This window comes from Oncorhynchus clarkii, chromosome 2 (genome assembly GCF_045791955.1).
Source record: "Oncorhynchus clarkii lewisi isolate Uvic-CL-2024 chromosome 2, UVic_Ocla_1.0, whole genome shotgun sequence".
NCBI classification, from domain to species: Eukaryota; Metazoa; Chordata; class Actinopteri; order Salmoniformes; family Salmonidae; genus Oncorhynchus; species Oncorhynchus clarkii.
Window position 1 is genome coordinate 14,533,794 of NC_092148.1, and position 12,489 is coordinate 14,546,282.

The 12,489-nt window shown below is 44.5% G+C and overlaps 1 protein-coding gene across 2 annotated transcripts in view; it reads left to right on the forward strand.

Annotated features, from left to right (window-relative positions):
• Positions 1-1,184: 1,184 nt before the first annotated feature.
• The window catches only part of LOC139422386 (ETS domain-containing transcription factor ERF-like), an 88,613-nt gene continuing 77,308 nt past the window's right edge, over positions 1,185-12,489 (forward strand). For both annotated transcript variants that reach the window (XM_071173590.1, XM_071173595.1), the window contains exon 1: positions 1,185-1,694. In XM_071173590.1, the coding sequence (XP_071029691.1) occupies positions 1,673-1,694 (22 nt within the window). In that variant the 5' untranslated portion in view covers positions 1,185-1,672. The remainder of the gene's footprint in view (positions 1,695-12,489) is intronic.

Sequence of the window (12,489 nt, forward strand, 5' to 3'; positions counted from 1 at the left end):
CGGGATGGTGCTCGCCGTTTCCTGGATTTGGGAATGATCCCAGAGAGAACCGCTCTCCCAGCACTCTGATGCTTATCTGGGAAAACAGAGTGAGTTTCCTGCCCTCCTGAAGAATAGCTAGTGGAGGACAGGGAGATCCTGTTTGTAAATCCCACCATGGGAAGAGTGGTTGTTTACTTTGTTTTACACAGCATTGTTATCCTGTTGATGTCCCTGCGCATTGGTCTGTGTCTCACACACACACACACACACACACACACACACACACACACACACACACACACACACACACACACACACACACACACACACACACACACACACACACACACACACACACACACACACACACGACCCTTCTTAAGAGCAGCTGGGGTTGTACATAGGGCTCATGAGACACACTTCACCTGCCATGTATGATACCACCTCTCTCACATGCACTTGTTGACAATGTGACAGTTCTGCATCAGTGCAAAAGACTAGTGACTGAGTGACAAGACACCAGGTTGTATATTTGCAATACTTTCTCCTAGCTAGCTGATGACAAATATAGCGAGCTGGCGCCATGCATGTAGGCCATGAAGATGGACATTTCATAAGGTGATATATATTATATTTTGGATATGATCGTCTCTCGGTTTCAGAGGCAGCCCCACATGGTGTTCAATGGAAAGCCTATGCTTTCTAAAAGGTCTGAGACCGCAGGGGGCCAGGGACTATCCCATCACTGCCACCAAATGCAGAAGGGGGTGTAGTAGACCATGTGAAATAGAGGGGGAAGTCTGTATAGGTTTGGTTTAGTTCCTGTTGCAATATGCTCAGAGTCTAGTGATATAATGCCTTGTGCATTTGTACAGTGGTTTAATAATCTGGCCACATCAATTGATCGAATTACCATGAAATGAAAAAAGATAATTAGAAGAAAGTACCTGCGATTGACGTAAAATAACGTGATGACGGCCTAGAATCGTAGGACGCGGATATGTCGTCACCACGGCAATGTGGCTGTGGCGGTCTCTATGGCGACGCCGCAGCAGTGACGCCACCCTGGCTCGTGGTGAGTGGGTGTGACCCGCCCCTTAGAGCCCCCCTCTCCCTGTCCGTGTGGGCGGCCCCGTGAGGAGAGAGCGAAACACGACACCCAAGAGAGGAACCGGGGGAGGAGAAAGAGTAGCCACAGAGTACAGAATGTTAGTGAGTGGAGGAAGAAAGAAAGTCTAAAGAGAGGACGACTGCTATTCTACAGAACGGTTATTTTAGCGAATATGTCAAACAACGGGGAAGATGCGATTGAGATGGAGTAAACAACTCGACAGTTCGTGAAAGTATATGCAAACAAGGAAAGAAGGGTTTTCGGTTTGTGTGCTTGTCGGGACGGTTGACCGTGTTCCGCTGCACCTCGAACAGGACAAGGCGAAGTTGCCGTGGGACAAACAGCAGTGAGCTACATCAACTGACTGCGATTCGGGGAAAGTAACGTTACCCCGATCAGTTGAGGAAGGGGGTATTGGGAAAGAAAGTGGAAGCAAAGGGGCCCGTGAGTGGAGCAACGGTGGAAAGTTCCGAACCAAAGGAAGGGCTCAGAGGAAGACGACTTTTCCTTCCACAAACGCTACTGACTTGAGATCCACCAAGCTCGCTAGCTAACGTAAACTACCTTGCAACACTCAAAATGAAAACCCCCGGAGATTCGGGTAAGTTTGTGCAAAACACAAGTCGATCACTTTTGTCCAGATGAACTTGATCATGAACTTGCTGGTTGTCTTCGCCAGTTGTTCGGTCTGTTGTTGTCAATTATTAAGTGGTGAACAAAAGTCATACAGGTTAAATACATTTAACTAGCTGGTTAGCTGGCTAACATTAGCCGTGCATTTGACAGTTAGCTAGCTGACGTGAGTTCATTGCATTGTAGCTATACAGTATTCAACACGTTCTCCAGTTGTGTTTGATAAGTTGATACAACTGAAGTTGATGCAAAAGTGTTGTTTATACTTACTGTGTCTAGTTTGCTGGAAATATGGCAATGTGGATTGATTGTCGACCTGTTGATGTAGCTGAAGTTGAGTTTCTTTAGTAGTGAGACATTCAAAATGGAAGCTTTTGCTTGCGGACATCCACTTTTAATACTCGAAAAGGAAATTAAACGATGGGTTGAGTTGTCGTTAATCATATGAACCAGACACTTTATGGATGATTAGACCTAGCTACCGGGGTTGTTTAAGAGTTTTGTCAAATTTGATCATTTACAGGGTTTTGCTTCTTTGTCATCCTATGCATCCCGTCAAGTTGTTTATTTCTCCGCTGTTTGGTTGAATTGGCTTTTACACATGTGTCCACATTTAGCCACCTTCAGGATATATTTAATCAGAAACATCAAATGTAGTTTTATGTACGACCCTGTCATAATCGAGTCTGATTAATTCGTGCTATGTTTGTATCGTGCTTCAATAAGTTCTGCAAAGTAACTGCACGGACCCAGCCGTGGAATGTTGCGGAATCCATGTTGGGATTTTCCCCTCACCCGTTCGTAGAAAGTCTCTGGACAGGTTTTCGAAGCCTCTTAAATCGGTCCAATTCACCCTTAATTCACCGTTCAGATTAAGTTGTCATTCGCACAATACACAGATTTAGTTAGACCCGTGAAAATGCAAGTGCATCTTTTTTTGTTTGTTTACTTTGCGAGGACGCCATGCTTGGTTGGTTATGAAGGCCGCGGAGCTAGAGAGACGGGTGAACGTTTCAATGGAGAGGGACTGTGTCATTTTCGAAGGAGGCTATTTCGAATCCCAAAACGTTAGAATAAATCCTGCCGTTTCTGATATGCTTGCAGTTGACAGTAACGCTTTAGGCATATTTCTAGCAATTAAACGTTTAATCTCGCTTTCACTCTAATTATGATCAGTAATGTAGGCAGAAATGGCTGGGCCTGAGTAAAAGTGACTGGGCCGCTGACAAAACAGAGTTTGGAGTCTGACAGTAAACAAACAATGAAATACACAGCAAGTGGCGCTTGAGTTTAATGTTTGGGAAGCAGCTCAGCCCTAGTTAGAGGATCCGGTGGGGAAAAATGGCCTTTTATAAACACATTTCATACAATTCCACAACACTTTACATGTCTGGAGACATTATCAGAATCTTTAATAGCCTACTACAAAAATGACAGGTTAGGCCTAGGCTACTCTGCTGACACTGACAAACTAAGATCAATAAAAACAACCTTGTCTTCAATGTAACTATCTAATCTAGGCCTATGAAAAGGGGAGACAAATTGTACAATATGACGTCCATCTACAATTGCGTAGGAAATTGTTGCCCTAAACTCTCCACTGGCACTGACTCACCCAATGATAAAGACAGTAAATATGCGCACTCACCAGAGACATGGTCGACGCTCTCCATTAGTGCCAATATATTAGTCCTGGTGTATCCTACGAATGGGAATAAACTATACTATACTTCCCACTTAAATCATTTGGAATATATGCGACTTTTGTGTTTATCCCGCAATTGAATTTTGAAATATTGCGACAGGCCTAGGGCTATAGATGCGTCTCACTGACGGCCGCAACTCCACGTCAGCTATTTCATATTTGCCAAATTGCAGACTTCTCAACTGTAGGCTATGGGCTTGTTATTTACCATGTAATTGAGATATAACCAATTAGGCTCTATCCCAGGAACTCCCTACTACACATTAAACATTTCTGAATATCAGGAGACCACACAACCAACTAATCATGTTAATTTCTGAATATCAGGAGACAATATAACCAACTAATCAAGTTCATTTCTGAATATCAGGAGACAATATAACCAACTAATGATGTTCATTTCTGAATATCAGGAGACAATATAACCAACGAATCATGTTCATTTCTGAATATCAGGAGACAATATAACCAACTAATCCTGTGAATTTAGTTAATTAAAAAATCTATATATTTTAGACCAGCCTGATTGGGTGAGCCGGTATTAAATCTGTCAGGGGAGTCACCTCTGGTTATGCTAGCACCCCCCACAAGTAAGACTGTAGCTCACAGATCACTGGCTGGGAAACCGTTTTATGGAAATCATTAAAGGTGCATTTGTTTCTGTTTAAAAACACATGCCGGCACTATAATGTATGAACTTGATTCCAGACCTATATACATCTGCCACACCACCATTCTATCTACACTATCCATCATGGCTCAGCTTCCTTAACGGGTCAGGATGACTGCACCCTTCACTTCATTCACACCCACCGATCAACATAATTCCCATGTTAATGCATCTGTCCAGTCCGCACCGACTCAATCACTGTACAAACGCTACCGCTCAAACTGAAACAAATGAATGAGAATTGGCCATTACTGCATCGCATTGTTTTTACTCAAGAGCGTGAAGTGAACTGTAGCTATACTCCGGCCTTGCGGCTTTCACATGTGTGACTTCACGGTGTCTGTGTGAATGGCCCATGTTGATATCTGGTGCAGGTTGGTTTGTACTGTACGGCATCGGAAGAGGAAGTGGTCAGAGTTTGTACATCTTTGCTGTGTGTTAGATTAGTATCATTTCACTATCAGCGGCACACTTTCATATTCAAAGTCACTGATAATCATGTCATGTCATGTGGTTTATCTTAGATGTTGTGTAGGTCTATAGTCAAGTAATTTGAGAAAAATCTCCTGTCTAATTAGTGAAGAAGTTTTGCAGGTTTTGTTTTTGCACTTGTTTAAAAAAACACTTTAACTTTATTTAACCAGGTAGGCTAGTTGAGAACACCTTTATTTAACCAGGTAGGCTAGTTGAGAACACCTTTATTTAACCAGGTAGGCTAGTTGAGAACAAGTTCTCATTTACAACTGAGACCTGCCCAAGATAAAGCAAAGCAGTGCGACACAAACAACAACACAGAGTTACACATGGAATAAACAAACATACAGTCAATAATACAGTAGAAAAATCTTTATACAATGTGTGCAAATGAGGTAGGATAAGGGAGGTAAGGCAATAAATAGGCAAAATAATTACAATTTAGAAATTAAACACTGGAGTGATAGACGTGCAGAAGATGAGTGTGCAAGTAGAGATACTGGGGTGCCAATGAGCAAAATAAATAACAGTATGGGGATGAGGTAGTTGGATGGGCTATTTACAGATGAGCTATGTACAGGTGCAGTGATCTGTGAGAGGCTCTGACAGCTGGTGCTTAAAGCTAGTGAGGGAGATATGAGTGTTGTTTTGAGATGGAACGTGATATTGGCCTAATGTGACAAAAGATGGCTGGGTGGTATGATCAACTCAAGCTAATCATAAATATGCTCTGTATCAAGCATGCAACACATGTGGCTGCAGTCAATGTGTCAGCTGGTTTGTAGTCTGAGGCCTATCAAAGGTGAACAACCGTGAACGATGACACTGTAAAAAGAGGCCATGATTATATGGGGATTCCAAATAGGTCAAACAGTGACCATCAAGCTCACTAGTTAAGTCAGCTCATTCCTGAAATTGTGGCATAAGTTTGTTCCTGCTCTCTCTTGCATGTTGTGAAGCACATAACTAACCAACTTCCCCCATACATACAGCATCAGGAAGCTCAGTCACATTTAATGCCAACTCTGCATATTTTTTTTATTTCACTAAAATAAGGGCTATGCCTGACTTCACAGGGACTTGAGATGAAGCAGGCCTCTCTTATCTTATGGGGGTGTTCTTTTGTTTTGTGTACAACACAACAGTGATGCCTGTTCTGTAGTGGCTCTGTGGCTTATATAGAGCCATGCCTGTTCTGTAGTGGCTCTGTGGCTTATATAGAGCCATGCTGGTTCTGTAGTGGCTCTGTGGCTTATATAGAACCATGCCTGTTCTGTAGTGGCTCTGTGGCTTATATAGAGCCATGCCGGTTCTGTAGTGGCTCTGTGGCTTATATAGAGCCATGCCGGTTCTGTAGTGGCTCTGTGGCTTATATAGAGCCATGCTGGTTCTGTAGTGGCTCTGTGGCTTATATAGAACCATGCCTGTTCTGTAGTGGCTCTGTGGCTTATATAGAGCCATGCCGGTTCTGTAGTGGCTCTGTGGCTTATATAGAGCCATGCTGGTTCTGTAGTGGCTCTGTGGCTTATATAGAGCCATGCTGGTTCTGTAGTGGCTCTGTGGCTTATATAGAGCCATGCTGGTTCTGTAGTGGCTCTGTGGCTTATATAGAACCATGCCTGTTCTGTAGTGGCTCTGTGGCTTATATAGAGCCATGCCTGTTCTGTAGTGGCTCTGTGGCTTATATAGAGCCATGCTGGTTCTGTAGTGGCTCTGTGGCTTATATAGAACCATGCCTGTTCTGTAGTGGCTCTGTGGCTTATATAGAGCCATGCCGGTTCTGTAGTGGCTCTGTGGCTTATATAGAGCCATGCTGGTTCTGTAGTGGCTCTGTGGCTTATATAGAACCATGCCTGTTCTGTAGTGGCTCTGTGGCTTATATAGAGCCATGCTTGTTCTGTAGTGGCTCTGTGGCTTATATAGAGCCATGCCTGTTCTGTAGTGGCTCTGTGGCTTATATAGAGCCATGCCTGTTCTGTAGTGGCTCTGTGGCTTATATAGAGCCATGCCGGTTCTGTAGTGGCTCTGTGGCTTATATAGAGCCATGCCTTATATAGAGCCCCATCGCTTCTGCTCTCCTTTCTAACCTCTACCCCTTCCCTTTCTGCCACACCCCATTACACCCCTACCCCAGAGAAACAGTCCTGAGGAGGGGGGCTGATGACATCACCACGTCCCACCAGAAGTGGCCCTTTTACTAGAGTGTGTGTTTGGTTGTATGTCGGAGAATGTGTGTGTACCCAAGACTAGAGTGTGTATGTATTGGATGTGTGTATACCAGAGCGAGTGTGTTTGAGCGGTGTCATGTACACGTGTATAAAGTGCTGTTGTTGGGTTTGTGTTTGCGTTCACGTGAAAGTGTGTCGGCCTTGTGTGTTGTGTGTCCGTGCGTGCGCAAGTCCCACTCCTTCGCTCTCTTAACCGTGTTGACAAACACAGTTGAGCTTTAACCCAGGCATTATCTAACCACAAATCTGCCCTACTAATAGACTTTAAATAGGCACATTATTATGAGGCTTTAATCCCAGCAGGCCTTTATCTCTCACTCACTCTCCAGTTCTCCTGTTGCTGTGCTCTGTAGGCCTGGTTAGGAGTTTTAACCCTTAACAAACGCCTCTCCACTCATTACAATCTATGTACATTGCCAGAATGAGAATGTTATAAATAGGATATAGCAATATTGGATAGCAATCTAATAGTTTGTAGATAGAGATGATTTGTTCTGTAAGCTTCTTTATTTATGGATCTGTCTCTCTGTTCTATCAGACAGGACACTCTGCCTGGTCGCTATGTGTCTGTTACCAGACACTAACCTGTTGATGCTGTGATTTTTCCATCCTGAGTAATAAGGAATTACTATTTTATTCAGGCCTGAAAATCATGAACTCTATATAGCATAACTGTTTTATCTTTATAATGGAAATGGTCAAATAGTCTATTTCCTGATTTTTAATGAGTGCCAATCACTTGTATCCTCCTAACAATTGATGATAGTGTTTGGTAAATTGATTTAGCACGAATTATATTATCTGAGAGGTTACATTAGGTCAACTGATCTGAAGTCAGGCTTTGTTCTTGGTTAGCTATTAAGACTAGAAAGAATAGAACCAACATGACACAGGAAGACATGTCCTGGACCTGTTGATAAGGCACCGTATCACCAGCCTGGGGTTGGGAATGAGATCACGGGTGGTGATAATGATTAGGTACCAGTAATATGAGTACTACTGACCCAGGGATGCAATGGGTTAGTAGTAGTCAGTCACTTTCTCCACAGTGACAGGGCAGGCAGGAGGAAGGCTGGGGTCTTGGTGCAAATCACACACACACACACACACACACACACACACACACACACACACACACACACACACACACACACACACACACACACACACTGCTGTAATCACTGTGGTCTGGTGCTGCTGTGTTTATATGGGGACGCTTCATATGGAGTTTCCTTCCCCCTCAACCCCTCTCCGTCTCTTTCTGGTTCCTTCTCCCTCGACCCCTCTCCTTCTCTTTCTGGTTCCTTCTCCCTCGACCCCTCTCCGTCTCTCTCTGGTTCCTTCTCCCTCGACCCCTCTACGTCTCTCTCTGGTTCCTTCTCGCTCAACCCCTCTCTGTCTCTCTCTGGTTCCTTCTCCCTCGACCCCTCTCCGTCTCTCTCTGGTTCTTTCTCCCTCGACCCCTCTCCGTCTCTCTCTGGTTCCTTCTCCCTCGACCCCTCTCCGTCTCTCTCTGGTTCCTTCTCCCTCGACCCCTCTCCGTCTCTCTCTGGTTCCTTCTCTCTCGACCCCTCTCCGTCTCTCTCTGGTTCCTTCTCGCTCGACCCCTCTCCGTCTCTCTCTGGTTCCTTCTCGCTCGACCCCTCTCCTTCTCTTTCTGGTTCCTTCTCCCTCGACCCCTCTCCGTCTCTCTCTGGTTCCTTCTCCCTCGACCCCTCTGTCTCTCTCTGGTTCCTTCTCTCTCGACCCCTCTCTGTCTCTCTCTGGTTCCTTCTCTCTCGACCCCTCTCCGTCTCTCTCTGGTTCCTTCTCTCTCAACCCCTCACCTTCTCTTTCTGGTTCCTTCTCGCTCAACCCCTCTCCGTCTCTCTCTGGTTCCTTCTCCCTCGACCCCTCTCCGTCTCTCTCTGGTTCCTTCTCTCTCGACCTCTCTCCGCCTCTCTCCGGTTCCTTCTCTTCTCCCCCATCTCTGGTCTGGTGTGTGTGGCTGGTGAGATCCCTGTCTCTGGAGTGGCCATTGTGTGTGCATGCGTTGTCTGTTTGTGTGTAAATGGGGATATTGTGTGTGGGGTTAGTGGAACCTCTTATTGTACTCATAATGAAGCGGCGCAGCTCAGGGGTTGGAGGCTGCTTGACAAGAGGAGAGACTGCCCCTCGCTCTGCCCCTCGCTCTGCCCCTCGCTCTGCCGTCGTGTCCGAATACCTGTACTTGCGTTCTAAATAATAGATATTTTGGACATGCGAAAATAGTTCGTACAATATCGCAATATTATTTTTGCGCCGGTTGGCAGCACCTGCACCAAAACTCCAGTGTCATTCTTCATAGCTTGTTCTCAGACTTCTTTTTAAAGATTGAGCCAATTTATTTTTATCACTTTTATTTCCATGATTGATCAAAACTTGTTTTCTCATGTCTCTCTCTGTGCGTCTGGAGCAGACATATGGTGAGCAATATGTTTGGAACATTGAATTGCAATAAAATCACAGTATTGAATTGCAATATATATAGAATCGTGAAAATCGCAACACATATCATATCGGCACCTACATTTTGTGATAATATTGTATCGTGAGGTCCCTGGCAATTCTCAGCCCTACTCTGCCCTTGACTGGCCCTCAAAGCTTCACCCTTGACCACTTGATGGTGTGTGGTCGACTCTCACGGTCCATTTCCCACATTCCTGCTTTAGAAAGTTAATAGTTGCCTTCTGCTGCATTTCACACTGGAGGAAAACACAACCCTCTCTCACAGACAGACAGACAGACAGACAGGCTATCATCTCGTGTGATGTTCCTGTCTGGTTCAGTGGAACTAAGCAGGGTGTGGCAAGCTGCACTGTTACTCAGCTTTGCAATATAATATCGCTATATTACAGAGCCAACATGTTACAAAGGTGTGGTGGCTATGTATTACATATGAGACACAGAAAGTGTGTGAGAGAGTGTTTATTCATCTGACAGAGAAGGCATGTGTGTTATTTGTTAGTGTGTGTGTCTAGTGTATCGCTGCTCCTTTCTCCTCACAGCACTGGCTGTGCCACTGAAACTGATCTGAGCTTGACGCCACACACACACACACACACACAGAGATCAGGTAACCGTGATCCCTGGCGCACCATCAGCTCCTCTAAATACCTCTGCTGCTCCATCCAGCCTCACATCACACATTTCACCACCCACAACCCTGCATAGACCTGGGTTGACCCCGACCCAGCCGGAACCACCCCACACACACTCGCACACCTTATCCTAACCTGTGGTGGTGTTTGTTTCCATTTATAGCACGGTGTAACTCACACTGCTAATCTACCAGATTAACCTTGTGGTTCTGGTAACTTTGAGGGTATCACACTGTAAGACCTAATGTGGACTGATCCTTACTGTAAGAACCCATTCTGACTGATCCTCACTGTAAGGACCCATTCTGACTGATCCTTACTGTAAGAACCCATTCTGACTGATCCTTACTGTAAGAACCCATTCTGACTGATCCTTACTGTAAGAACCCATTCTGACTGATCCTTACTGTAAGAACCCATTCTGACTGATCCTTACTGTAAGAACCCATTCTGACTGATCCTTACTGTAAGAACCCATTCTGACTGATCTTTACTGTAAGAACCCATTCTGACTGATCCTTACTGTAAGAACCCATTCTGACTGATCCTCACTGTAAGGACCCATTCTGACTGATCCTTACTGTAAGGACCCATTCTGACTGATCCTTACTGTAAGAACCCATTCTGACTGATCCTTACTGTAAGAACCAATTCTGACTGATCCTTACTGTAAGAACCAATTCTGACTGATCCTTACTGTAAGAACCCATTCTGACTGATCCTTACTGTAAGAACCCATTCTGACTGATCCTTACTGTAAGAACCCATTCTGACTGATCCTTACTGTAAGACCCCATGTGGACTGATCCTTACTGTAAGAACCCATTCTGACTGATCTTTACTGTAAGACCTCATGTGGACTGATCCTTACTGTAAGAACCCATTCTGACTGATCTTTACTGTAAGACCCCATGTGGACTGATCCTTACTGTAAGGACCCATTCTGACTGATCCTTACTGTAAGGACCCATTCTGACTGATCCTTACTGTAAGAACCCATTCTGACTGATCCTTACTGTAAGAACCCATTCTGACTGATCCTTACTGTAAGAACCCATTCTGACTGATCCTTACTGTAAGAACCCATTCTGACTGAACTTTACTGTAAGACCCCATGTGGACCGATCCTTACTGTAAGAACCCATTCTGACTGATCCTTACTGTAAGAACCCATTCTGACTGATCCTTACTGTAAGAACCCATTCTGACTGATCCTTACTGTAAGAACCCATTCTGACTGATCTTTACTGTAAGACCCCATGTGGACTGATCCTTACTGTAAGAACCCATTCTGACTGATCCTTACTGTAAGAACCCATTCTGACTGATCCTTACTGTAAGAACCCATTCTGACTGATCTTTACTGTAAGACCCCATGTGGACTGATCCTTACTGTAAGAACCCATTCTGACTGATCCTTACTGTAAGAACCCATTCTGACTGATCCTTACTGTAAGAACCCATTCTGACTGATCCTTACTGTAAGAACCCATTCTGACTGATCCTCACTGTAAGAACCCATTCTGACTGATCCTCACTGTAAGAACCCATTCTGACTGATCCTTACTGTAAACCCATTCTGACTGATCCTTACTGTAAGACCCCATTCTGACTGATCCTTACTGTAAGAACCCATTCTGACTGATCCTTCTGTAAGACCCCATTCTGACTGATCCCTTACTGTAAGTAAGACCCCATTCTGACTGATCCTTACTGTAAGACCCCATTCTGACTGATCCTTACTGTAAGAACCCATTCTGACTGATCCTTACTGTAAGACCCCATTCTGACTGATCCTTACTGTAAGAACCCATTCTGACTGATCCTTACTGTAAGAACCCATTCTGACTGATCCTTACTGTAAGAACCCATTCTGACTGATCCTTACTGTAAGAACCCATTCTGACTGATCCTTACTGTAAGACCGCATTCTGACTGATCCTTACTGTAAGAACCCATTCTGACTGATCCTTACTGTAAGAACCCATTCTGACTGATCCTTACTGTAAGACCCCATTCTGACTGATCCTTACTGTAAGAACCCATTCTGACCGATCCTTACTGTAAGAACCCATTCTGACCGATCCTTACTGTAAGAACCCATTCTGACCGATCCTTACTGTAAGAACCCATTCTGACCGATCCTTACTGTAAGAACCCATTCTGACCGATCCTTACTGTAAGAACCCATTCTGACCGATCCTTACTGTAAGAACCCATTCTGACCGATCCTTACTGTAAGAACCCATTCTGACCGATCCTTACTGTAAGAACCCATTCTGACTGATCCTTACTGTAAGAACCCATTCTGACTGATCCTTACTGTAAGAACCCATTCTGACTGATCCTTACTGTAAGAACCCATTCTGACTGATCCTTACTGTAAGAACCCATTCTGACTGATCCTTACTGTAAGAACCCATTCTGACTGATCCTTACTGTAAGAACCCATTCTGACTGATCCTTACTGTAAGAACCCATTCTGACTGATCCTTACTGTAAGAACCCATTCTGACTGATCCTTACTGTAAGAACCCATTCTGACTGATCCTTACTGTAAGAACCCA